Source organism: Apteryx mantelli, unplaced genomic scaffold, assembly GCF_036417845.1.
Source record: "Apteryx mantelli isolate bAptMan1 unplaced genomic scaffold, bAptMan1.hap1 HAP1_SCAFFOLD_59, whole genome shotgun sequence".
Taxonomy (NCBI): Eukaryota; Metazoa; Chordata; class Aves; order Apterygiformes; family Apterygidae; genus Apteryx; species Apteryx mantelli.
The window spans coordinates 165,777-179,123 of record NW_027118789.1 but is presented as its reverse complement, the minus strand read 5'-3'; the positions used below and the strand labels follow the sequence as shown (position 1 = coordinate 179,123).

Genomic DNA, 13,347 nt, shown 5'->3' with positions numbered 1-13,347 from the left:
TCCACAAATAAACCACAAGCAGATTTTTAAATTTAACCTGAAAAGCAAACCACAGTATATGGGAAATGGGAGATAGGGGCTGTGTGTGTGCGTGTGTGTGTGTGTGTGTGTGTGTGTGTATATATAGCTGTACAATGCAGAAATCATGGGGCAAACAGCTACTAGGCCCATGTAACAGATGTTGGTTACTTCTCAACATACTCAGGATAGCAAATAACTTACTTGGCAGAGGAGAGACAGCTGCCAGAGAAGTTTAGGAGAATGGTCTAAGGACAGACGTGGAAGTCTTTAAAAAGAAAAAAAAAATCCAAAACAAAAACACAAGTGGCCTTCAGAAAACAGATTATTTCCAGTCCTGCTAGGACTCATTTCTCAAGCAGACATCCAAACTGGCAAGTAGCCAAGAAGTTGACCAGGGCTCAAGTTACTGTTACACTATTCAGCCAATTTACAGCTCAGGCACCAGTTTGTCCACCTGGCATAGATCAGATAAGGGATTCCCACATACCTGAGTGAGGCAAAAATAAAGATATGCTAATGTTGGCATTAATGTCAACAGCAAAGCCACTTAAAATAAGTGAGTAACAGGGCTGTAGCTAAGTATCAGGCACCCATCCGTGTGACATCTGTGCTAAGGTCTAAACCAGTTTCCCCAGATTTTATTTGCAACAATTCCTTTTCTTATATTTTAGGGGCAGCTTGTTGCATTCAGATTTCCTGCCATACACCTGCTTGTCTGTAACTGATACAAATACATATTGACGAGTGTCATCCCCCCCACCCAAAAAACCCTAATCTCAATTTCAAGTAGGCATCTGCCATCGTCTACACAATCCAGTCAGTAGAGAGAATTATAATATAATCCCTTAAGGTAGCATTAATTGATCAGTTCTATCCAGTTTTATCTAGTTCTCATTTTCAATTAATCCTATGAGGGTGGGCATATATACACAGAGGGAGAGAATCAGAATCTGCATCTGCTACCAAAGGGAAGTGTTAGCATGCACAAGCACAGTCATGAGATTTATAAAGAGAATCTGTTTGTGCTGAAGATTAGTAGAGTTAAGACATGGTGGAACACAGGACTAGGAAAAACACCTTGCTACAGGGATGGAGGGGATCAGAAACATAACAAAACAAGAACAACAACTATATTTTTACTAGTATACAAATGCCAGAAAATCCAGCTAGGGCAAACCCCCAGGATTCCAACTCATGACATACCCAAACGCTGCTAACTTGAGAGGGAATTTTTTTCTTGGCCTGTCACTACAGAGGATGAAGCTGACCAAGAAAGTTAGGAAAATGCAGTTGTTCAATGCACTGCTGAGCTCAACGGTATGCGTTTATTTTAACTTTTATTAGTGTTTTCCTTATTTGACCAGTGCTAGATTTGATGTTTATTGTATCTCATAAAAAGGCATCCCAGTCTCCTGGTCACTCAATCTGATCGTACAAACCAGCTTACATGTAATGACTCTAGGGACACAATCAGGCATCTGTAGAACTGAGTCCAAGATAGAAGATGTCAGTTTGGTACAATCTCTCAAGGTGATGGGAAGCAACAGTCTCCTGTTTCCTTGATCTCACTGATCTCAGAACTCTCTCCCACCTACCTGCCCAGAAGCATGATCTCCCTCCCCCACTTTTAAATGAGTAGTTGGGTCAGGTGTCCAGCTTCTCATGCTCTTACTTTCTGCCAGACACTATCTATTACAACTCTTTACAGATGTAACTAGCTATACAAATTTTTTATATCAACCATGTATACAGTAAAATATATGTCTTAAAATATCACAAAACTGAAATAAAAAGTTGAGGCATAAAATGATGACCATTCCTGACTGAGTCAAAAGCTTTTCAGGAAGGCATTACAAATCAGAGCAGAGGAGCAGAGAGCATGGACAAATTTATTGCGCTTTTTTTCGAACTTCCGACTAAGTGTTAAGAGTTATTCAGTGCTTTCAGGAAAATGTCATTGCAGACAATTGCAATGACAGTTATAGAGCAGAATGCGTGTCTACCAAGAGATAATTTGGGCCAAAGCTGCAGTGCTATAAAACATCACCCATATTATCTTGTGCCAGAAGACACACAGAAAAGAGACCGGCCTAGCAAGCAGCTGTTAAGCCAAAAATATCTTAGAGCTGTATTTATTCCAAAAATATTTTCTCTTGGACATAGTCCTTTGGCTCCTCTACCTCTAGTTAAGGGCAGAATTTTATATAAGTAGTCTGTATTTTTCCTGTTCAATCACTACTGCCCAAATATAAATGAGATCTACTATAATATCAGAGAAAATACAAGCTAATGATTTATTAAAACATTTCAACATTAGTATTTTAACCTTAAAAGGTTACTCCTAAAAATCCGATAGAAATCAGAAAGCTACCTAATTTGAAATATGAAATGAGAAGTATTCGATTATCAAGAAATCATATTTGAATTTTTCATTTAATGCCCTTTCTATTCAGCAGTAACTAGTTTTAGGAAAAACAATTGCAAACTGAAAATAAGCATTTCTAGTATGAAAAAGAATATGTGTAGTTACCAGATTAGGAAGGACAACCTAAATCTTGAAGAAACTCTAGGCTTACGCTACTGAATACACTGAAATCTGAGAACGATGATCAAGCCTTCTGTGCATGTGTGTCTTATGCTGTATGGAAGATTATTTCTAACGTGCAAAAGCCTACAGATGAATGCCATTAATATCCTTTCTCTGGTAACTAAACCATGTCTCAGTGCAAAGTTTCATAGTCTTGGGAAGGAAGAGACCATGTACAAATCCATAATAAAATCTTCAGTTTTCAGGTCTCCTAGCTACCAGTGTGGCCAATCAACATATCATCCATAAAATTCAATATGGAAGCAGATTTTTATACTTAATCCTACTAAGACTGTCAAGATTTGCAAATGGACAACCACTTGTAAGATCTGCAATGGCAACTTCAGACTCCAGTAATACAGATAAGTAATAATCTTGCTAATAATATAATTAATTCATATGCTATACAGATACAGATATGAACATTTTATCCAGACACCATATATATGTAAGCAGGTAAAGTTAAGAGTGAACACTATCTTAGAAGAAACATTTAAATAACTGCAACAAAAAAAATTCTTGCAAAGAAGTCAAAGGTATCTTTACTTGAAAAAAAATGAGCAAGCATGTGTACATACATACATACGTACCCATATGTGCATGCATAACAGCTCTTAAAAATAATCCTTAGAAATATTTTATCCGGCTCAGATTCAGGACAACTTTTCTTAGCATTAATTCTTGATAGGTTTGAGTATTACTAAGGACACCAACAGGCTAATTTTTCTTCCAGAAGACAGGAATTTTGTGGCAGTTTTGAAAACTTGGAGGAAGAAACCCTGCTGTGCCTAATTTGGGGGGAGAGCAGGTGACAGACACCAACAACACTGGGCATTTTCCAGGCCTGAGGAATCTCCCATACTCACGTGTACCCATTTCTAGTTGTTTTAGTCTCCCACTACAGCATTTTAACCATGGGCCACATGCTTTCCTTGAAGCTGCTTTCAAAGCCATCATGTTCACTGTCAGTTTAAAGATCAAGGTGGAACCGACAAAGAACTTTGTTCCACACTTCCACTCTCCACGTTATTAACTCTCCACATTGATTTATAAGCACAATCACAAAAAATTCCAAGACTAGTATTTTGGATCCATTCTAGTGACCTGTACCAGGAATTTACAGGCTGGTAAAGTGGACTGTGAATTTTCCTAAAACCAAATATATTTACTTAGCATTCACTTTGATCGTAGGAGGGCTGTTATGTGACTTCACTCAGGAAAAAAGCTTATTGATTGAGGTAAATAACTTGAAGCAAAAAATCTAATTCAAACTATAATCTGTAGGACTAATAGCTCCCACCAGGCTGAAATAAAAGACCATATCTATAGCATATTCAAAGGCTTAAATGATGCTGACAGGCATACATCTACTAACAATCTAGCCTGCTTCAGTACCAATAATATCAAAACTTTGGCAGCAGAGATTTCAGCACCAACTATACAACTCGAACCCTGAATATGCCCTTGTATTAGCAGCCTACACAAACTGCATTGCCACATCTTCACTGGTCTTGCTTGCCAAAGTTTCCTAGATTAAACCTACCCTGGTTACGATACGATGCCACGGCTACATTCCTGAATGCACTGCTGCCACCCTACAAAAGAGCTTAGACTTTTGAATTAACCTAATCATGTGAAAGATATAAACTACTTTTTTTCATTAACTTTTTTTCCCCCATAATCAATTTACCCTGTAAAACACAAGGACAAAAGGTAGGGCAGTGTAGCAACCGACCTCCAAAAGAAGTCACGCTTGACAGCTCCATCTCACAACTTAGCCATTCTACAGTCTAACCTTCTTTTTACACTTAAGTTTTATTTATAGTTTTACATGCACCTGCTTGAAAAGAAACTAGTTCTTCAGTTTCAGGCATTCAATACCGTTGTCTCAAACACCGTCAAAATACTTACAAAGAAAAAATTGCATTTCAGAAAGCAGTTTGTTTGCTCCAGCAATGTAGAAGAAACACCTTTTAGATAGCTTTACAAAAAGGACTGGGATGAAGAAAGGCAGCTACTTGCAAGTGTTAGTAATCTGACTACCATATTCAAAGTGGCGAGTTCTTCATAGTAAAAGAAGCAACTCAGTGATAATCTAGTACTTCAGAAAGATCTTAGCAAAAGAGCTAACTTACCTGCTTTGAGTGAAACACTCTCATCCCATCGTTTTCTCAGTGTCTTAGATATCTCTTCAATACACAAATCCAGCAGGTATTTATAGATCACTCAGATTCATTATGCAAACAGTATGTATCCTGCTGAATTTAATTAAGAGGGAGGAAATATTTGCAGAAACAAAGATATGGGAATAAAGAAGTTTTCCATGGCCAGTGAATTTACATGCAGCAAGAAATTTTAACTGTCAGAACTTGCTTAGTATTTTAGAAGTATACCTCCTAAACCAAATCTGTGTCATTTAGCCACCTCTAAAGACAGCTCAAGCAAGGGTCAAGCACGTTTCTAGAGAAAGCATTGTAGAAACACACACAAGAGAAGGAAAGGTATAGTACACTCACCAGACGCGTGTTAACAACAGGAAACAGCAATGCCAAGAGGGCCCCATTTAACATATGCATCTGTAACCTTAGAAGAGAGATGAGACATTATTTTCACAGATTGGAAATGAAATGCAAACTTTTTTATGTAGTATGTCATATGTATATGTTACGTATAGTTATGTAGTATTTTATGTAGTATGTCTTTCATAAACGGTAGCAAGAGATCTGAGAAAATTCTGCTGGCTTGAATTTGAATAAAGCCACTGTTAACTGCAATAACCAGGATAAAAACTCTCTTTAAATAAACATTTAAATAATTTCCTGAAGTAGGACTGCTTTCTAGAATGAACTTTGGATTCCTAGAAGGTTTGGACTGCCTGTTCATATTAATCCTGTTCATGGTCCAGGCTGCTAAATGGTTGAAATTGTGCTGTTCATTTTGCTTTCAGAGCTTAAAATAGATATTTGACGAAGTTTTTACTTCCATCCAACTCCATAAACGTACGTGACATCAAACTAAAGCTTCAGGAATTTGGAAGAAGTCTGATTTTTGAGTCACTTAAATAAAAGAAGAATTATATTTGTCAAGATGCAACAGTGAATCCCAAGAGAAGAACAGGGAAAGAAAGTAGTATTTAACTTACAGTGCTGTATTTCGTACAGCTTTCAGTCCTCTCTCCCTGAACCACTGTTGCATCAGGTGCACACAGAAGTAAGGTCAGAACTGTTTAAGTTTACTTTATATAAGAGATAAAGTAAGGCATAAAATTCATTATACAACCACTGCCTGTCATAAACTCTATTAAAAATTACAAAGTTTGTAAGTAACTTGGGGGGGGGGGGAAGAAAAAAGGTATTACAATTTCAAAACAGTTCTTCAAATGTCATTTACACATCAGGACCTCAGAAAACAGAAAGGCTCATTCTGAAGAAGAACAAATACTGCAGCCTCTGCCCTGCAACCAGGCCTTTGCAAATGCATAGTAACTCCAGGATTTCCTAGACACCAGACTTACTTTGCACGCTCTCTGAGATGAAGAGGCACTAGTACTGTATCTCTGTATTCAGCCTACTCCCTGCCCAAATAAGGAGCAGCAGGGAAACGTTGCAGCCAGACAGTAGCACCTCCAAAACAATTCATGAGGCATGCCCCCAGCATCATATTTTCCAGGCACTGCCTAGACCAAGACAAGAAAGAGACGAGTGAACTGTCATGGTGGCAACTACAGCCATTCCTGATTATCATTCTGTCTGGGAAGTCCCATGACCCTCCCCACAACATGACTAGTGGTACCCCTATCATGCAATGCACGTGAGAGAGGGCCTTTGAGAACAAGAACTCTAAGACCCTATAGGCACAAACCTGTTAAAAGTATGGGCTGTTTACTGGACTCTACTGCACTAGTCCATTAGACCACTTCCTAAAATTAGTAACGATAAGCAATATTATAGAAAAGATTGCACACATTTGAGAAATAGCCAAATCAGTAAGAATTTGCTTTAACTATTTAACTTATCTCCACATTTTAAAAAATAGACCCATACTGTACATATGGCCTTCCATGAAGATCAGCTACTAGTTTTCAGTGAAGATAATCAGAAAGTACAAGGCACATGACATAAATTACATAGGTTAATCTGCAGAAGGACACCTGTGCTCTCATCAACTAATGGATGTTGTTAGTGAGACCAAAGCCACCACCAGTACAAAAGAAACAAGAGTAAGTGGACTCAGCACCCACAATTGAAGCCATGATCCTTTTCAAGGTCTCATCTTTCAGTCCAACCAGTATGTCTTTCTAACTAAGGGATGGATGCATATCTTAATATTTTATGACTTAAGCCATGATCAACTTCTAAAGCACATCATGCAAGTAGACAGAAATGTAGCAAGGACAAGGCATTACCTGAGAAGAATCATTGCAACCCGGCACGGAGGACAGGCAAGAAAAAAAATCTGAAACATTAGGAAAAAAAAAAAAAAAGAAAGAAATTAATGATACAATCTTATTTAAACTCTATTTTGTACATCTTTCTTCCCCAGTTTTGTATGTCACAGATCATTTCTAACTAGAAGGACTGTTTTACAGCAGAGCTGCAAAAGACTAAAAATCATGAACAAATTAAAAGGTCTAACATTACCTACATATACAAGGATTTAAGCAGTATGAGCAGCATCTAGGATTCAGCTTCTGCCAGTTCCTAAGAAGCAAGTCAAACTCTAGTCCATTTGAAATTCTGTCATTATTAAATATATATATATATATATTTAGATATAGATATATCTAACTCTCTCTCAGGGCTTTTTGTAAAGCAGATTACTGTATTACCAATCACTTAGATCTTCAAGAGCTGGGTCCTGCACTGCTGAAGCAAAGGAGAGCTTTGTCATCATAAATGCTTGGTATTCAGCACAGCAGGGACCTTATCATGACCGGAGGATATCTCAGTATCCGTTCTATGGATAACCTTAGTAGTCATCTTTAAATACGCCTGTTGCCTTATTTCCATAGAGTATTTTTGAAGTACTGTTTAAATTTCACCAGTAATTAACTAGCTATTTCCTAAGATGAAAAGTAACATAATGCAGTGTGAGCAGCATATATCTGTTTCTTTTTATAGGCCAGACTCCTGTCATAAATACAACCTGGTTTAAATCTTTATGTAATAAAATATTGTTGATTAGCAACAGTCTCCCATCCAACTTTCAAGGATAACCGTCATCCTTTGATACTGTTGTCCAAACCTCTCACAGCAACTTAAAACACTTCATATCAGCAAGTTTTACTCAGAATACAAAGAAAAAAAATGTGCAAGTGTTCAGTGCTAAATCCTCCCCCCCTCCCCCCACCATTTTTCTTTAATATTGCCCACTACTGGGAGGAAAGGGTGGGGGGGAAAATCCTACCTAGTTTAGTCTGCTCTGTGAGAGAAAGTATTTCAGTGAAAAATGGATCATGCTTTTTTCTTTGTTTCTAAAAGAAGTGCACAATAGATTATTTCATTGTCAGGCTACTAGTCAAATCATTAAATCCCTTCAAGTGAGAATATCTGAAGAACATATCTGCTTTGGGGACAAGTTGGATAAATTCAACAAACATATTTCTTTGAAGTGCTACAGGGCCTACCTGGCCAGGTAACTGATAGATGTTCAAATTAATTACTATCAGGTCATGTACTTGCTACAGCAACAATAGAAAGGTTGAAGCCTGGATCATTCTATTCAGCCCTTGTGTCTAAAAGGGCCTGTTATTACCATATGAATAAATGTGCACATTTCAAATATTTTATTTCCAGTGCAGGTTCCTAATATACAGCCATTTATTTCTCTAATCAACTTGTATGTTTTAATTCAAGTCCATCAGTCTCAATAACAGTTTAGAATGTACACACACTCACAGGAAAAAAAAAATCTTTTTCCTTAGTCGTACAGAACTCTACAGTCTTCTATTCAAAAAGCAAGGCATTTCAACTCATCAAGGAAGGTTAAAGAGTAAGCGAACACAATGGATGCATGATGACAATCTGCTAGTTGAGGCTTTCTTTGCAAAGGCAAAAAAAAAAAAGTATATACCACAAAATCTTATGTGAGGTCTATATATCACCTTACACATTAAGGCCCATATGGCTTCTGGGAAAAGTGTCCAGCACTTACTAATTACATTTCATTATTCCATCGTTTGATATTTTTGCAACAGACTGTCTACTAACTAGACTAAAGTTCCTTCAGCTGTGGAGTATATCCCTTCTGTGGTGGACCATAAAATTTTCCCTTCTGTGGGGACCATAAAAGTTTTCTACAGGTCTTTTATAATACCTAGTTTTTCCCATGCTCTTTGTATATATTAGTCAAACTTTTTAAACATTCCATGAGATAAGGCACTTAGAGTCCTACTAGTTTATTTGAAGCTTTAAATTCAGGTATCTTATGATTTCCTTACATTCATAAGTATGACAGAAGAGAGGTGTTACATTAGAAGCATTGTTCATACTTAAATGAAGAAAATTCTACTCCTCCAGTACATATTTTATTTTTTCTTTTTATCTCCTACATCTTAAAAAATATATATATTTTTTTCTCTGTGTACACAAAATAATCAAAACAGAAATGTGTCTTAATCACACCAGTCATTTATTTTTCTGACTGCAGAGCACTCCAATTACTGAACAGCAGAGGAAAAACTAGAGTACAACTCTATGTACCAGCTGAATCTTAGTGTACCAGCTGAATCTCACCATTGTGGTGAAACAATAGCAAGTATTTAAAAAGTATGGTCGTAATAGTTACAAAGATTGAGACGAACACATCAGCCTAATCAAAAATACTTTACTGCCTCAGAGACAGGCAAAAAAGAGAAAAGGATTCACAGCTGCTCATTTTCAGGTCAGCTCTACAGCAACACACACAGTTTCAGGATTTGTGATGGCAAAAGAAATATTTACTATTTTGAGCATGCAAGTCCCTCTGTTATGAGGGATCTTTCAGAAAAATGTGCTTGACTTCCATTTTTGGAAAGGATAGCAGGGAATTTAACTAGAATGTTTATGTTAAAACTTAAAGACAGTGGAATAGATCTTCAAATGTTTCAGCTTTAGCAATTTAATATCAAGCACTCTCTCTCTAAATACCTACTTTCCATGATAAATAAACCTCACCACCTCTTAAAAGGAACGCTTTACAGACCCCTTGTATCAGATTTACAAAAGATTATTTCACAGAGTACATTTAAACATTAGAGAGCATTATCATTCAGCTCACATAGTAATTAGCAGCCTGAAAATATCTCGTTCACAGCAGACACTCATAAGCTCTAACATATTGAGTGTTCACATACTCATCCCGTAATAATATTACGTTTCACTTTCATACTGGAAACACCATCCTTAGCCTTTAGGTAGAAAACAGCCAAGTCTTATAAACTGAACAATATCATATTAAGTTAGTGACATGGCTGTGAAGAGTACCCAGCTTCTGTTTTCCTGGTGAAACTCTGAAGGTTTTACTTGCTCAGACTAGCAGAGACAATAGCCCCCATCCTAGCTGATACGTTGCAGACACAAGACAACATCTATTTTAAAGTACACTGAAGGAGGCTCTTCCACACACGTTTTTATCTGATCATCATTGCATACATTCAAGGCAGAATAGCTAAACTTTCAATTTAGAAAAAAGCTAAAGAAACAACCTCAATATCCCTCCTCATTTGGCCAGATGTGTTACCCATTACATTTTCGCATGTTACAAAGGAAAAGAAGGACAAAAGAATTAACTGGAAGCCCAAAATGTACAAAGTAACATTTTAGAGAGGAAAAATAAGCTATAAAACATCCATTGTTTGACATGCTGAATTCTGGGCACAGTTCTAGTCATTCCCTTCCCTCTCACTTCTATACACACGCCACTGAAAACACAGCAGATTTGGGAAAGGGTTACAGAAGTCAACAAGAACGATCAAAATATATTGAATAGCTTCTATACATGGATCAACTTAACACATCAAGAATCTTCAACCTGAAAAAGATTTTGGGTGATGGGAGTGAGAGAAAGAGAAGATACAAAATCGTGTGTGGTCTTAGGACTTGTTATCCGCGCGTTTCCTTAATGCGGGCACAGCACTGCGAGTCAGGATGCTTGAGAGACAGAAAGCAGCGTTTCAATCTTTCACCAGCACAGGATCAGGAGATTCTGAGATTCTTTTCAAGTAATAAACTACAAAGAAATTCAAAACACTGGTAAATCTGCAAACTGAAGTTCACTTCAAGCCTGAGGACCCAGAATAAAACAGAAGTCAGAAAGCCAGTCAAATTCCTAGTTGCTCTGCAAGGCCATAAATATCGTCCATCCCCATGGGAAATATTTCTGGCATGAAGAACTGCACGACCAGCACTCCCTCTGCACAAGCCCAAATACAAAGGTCACACCAGAACACATGATGGGTCAGCAGGGCTGTTATAAGTTGTAGACTGTAAGGAAGAGGCAGATTGCACTGCCTAACTATTCGTCTACTGAGAGGAGACCTGAAAGAGACTAAACTCATGGTTGCATTGAACCAACCCAAGAATCAGCCTATTCCACATTCCATTTCTTGAGCCATGCACCAAGAAAGAGGAGAAAGCTCCAAGTGATAGCTGTAGGTCTGGGACACACTGCAAAGAAGGAAAAGGATATTTTCCCCCCTGCACTAATATGCTTAAAAATTTTCTAGAGTGAACATGTACGTGATCCAGTCGCTCAGTATTTGATGGAGTTTCCAAGAAATACCATGTCTGAGTTCCTTAAACATCAGAGATCATTATTTTCTTAAATCTAATTTATTAGTCATCTGCATTACTGTGGTAGGTAGTAGAGCCTGTACGTAAAAGGACTATTCTGAAGACCATATCAAGATAATATTGCATGAGTTCATTCAGGAAAACTCCTGTAATCACAAACAGGATCACGTGAGAGACTACAGAGCTGCACAGGGATCAAAAGACAGAAACATCATGACCTAGAGCAAAACGTTTCTTCCTTTGGACTTAGATGCACTGTTCTCTCTACGAAGTAAACAGAACAAAGTCTATAAGGATTCACACCACTGTTAAGTGAGGTCAATGGAACATTTCTTTCCCTTGTGTATCAATCCTCTCCTCCCATGCAAAAAGCACAGAGAGATGAAAGGCAGTCTTCACTATTCCTATGGTAATGTATGAGAGGAGGCATTCTGTAGGACTTCAAAATTACTTTCAACTCTTCATTTGTCAACTAATCCAAAAGGAATATTTTGCAAAGTATGCCTTCCCTACCTTTAATTTCCTGGCAGCATTGACAAGATAGCGATATGTAGCTATCACAAAGTATTACATTTGCCCTCCACAAATTCCTGTTAAGTTCCTTCCCTTTTAATCACTGGAAGCAAGCATAACCACTCAAAGGAAATAAGGAACTGGGAAAAACAGGTATTTTCTTTTATAAATTCATTTTTAGAAGTCAGAATTTACAAAAAAATTACTCCTTGACATTGCAATAATATCTCTAGGTAGAAGTCAAAAATAACATTCATGGAAAAAAGGCTAGATATCCACTGAAATAAAGTGGTATCTTGCAGCAGGTTTAGGGGCTTTGATTGATTCTATCAGTTTTCCTAGGGGCAAAAATATTAAAATGCATCCACATCTCAGAAGTGTGAAAAAAAATCTAATATTGGAACAAACACCTAAAATTCACAGAAGACTGCAACTTTATGAAACCACAATGAACTATGTTAACATTAACCTGACAGCTCACTTAATACGAACTAATTTTCTAATCTACATGCACTATGGTAACCCCTAATAGTATTTTCACTTCTTGCACTTTAAAGCATTACTTATGCTGCAATTATCAGATCAATTTTGAGATATCAGAGGTTTCCATTATTTGATTTTTCCAGTTCATACAGAAATAATTTTATTCAAACAATCTTTCACAGTTTGCAAATCTAGACTTCAGCAATGCGCAAGCGCGCCAGTATGAGTTGGAAAGAGGTGAAGAACACAGTCAGACACACCTAGTTTTCTATTTTCCATTTAACTGTATTGCCAGATTGGACATGGTAAGAAAGGAAAGGAATTGGGGGGCGGGGGGGGGAGGTTATTTGTTTGTTTGTTTGTTTTTTAATCCAGCGGTGCCTCTTTAGTACATTTGCTATGAATCACTTTTGGTGGAGGGGGAAAAAAAAGGCCATGATGCAAGCAGATTTTCCTAAATCAGCATTATTACAACCCCAGCATACTCAGATGTTGAGAGAAACTCAAACTTCAAGATGTAAATGTCCCAATATGTTGCTGGGCTACTACCTAGAGTAGCTAAAATTTACTACTTTATTTCTGCAGCTCTTGCATAACTTATGTTTTCCATGTTATGGAAACTATTAGGCTCGCTGGCCTCCATAACAGGGTCCGACCCTAGGTTCCTGCTGAGGCAGAAGTTCGAAGTCAGACTGGAGAGAAATAAAATTTAGTGATACACGTGCGGTAATTACAGCTCGAGCTGGGGGCCTCTGAAGAGGGACCCCGAACAAAGAAATCTCTGGGCAATTATACCCTTACAATCTAAATTCCCCACCCCTTAAGAGATAGTTTGGACCAATAGTAATAGTTAGGTCTCGGTTCTTCCCCTTCTTCCTTGGGCCCCTTCATTGTCTCTAGGCAGGCTGTTTCTTTTCTTATCTTCAAGGTTGGCTACTCCTGCTGTCCATGTAACTTCTTTATCCCTCCAGC

General features: G+C 37.7%; 1 protein-coding gene across 1 annotated transcript in view; it reads right to left on the bottom strand.

The window, feature by feature from the left end:
* The window catches only part of LOC136996611 (transmembrane protein 164-like), a 30,956-nt gene that overhangs the window by 15,536 nt on the left and 2,073 nt on the right, over positions 1-13,347 (bottom strand). The window contains exons 2-3 of the mRNA XM_067317504.1: positions 7,014-7,063; positions 5,125-5,191 (exon numbers count right to left, since the gene is read on the bottom strand). Coding sequence (XP_067173605.1) covers positions 5,125-5,191; positions 7,014-7,063 — 117 coding nt within the window. The remainder of the gene's footprint in view (positions 1-5,124; positions 5,192-7,013; positions 7,064-13,347) is intronic.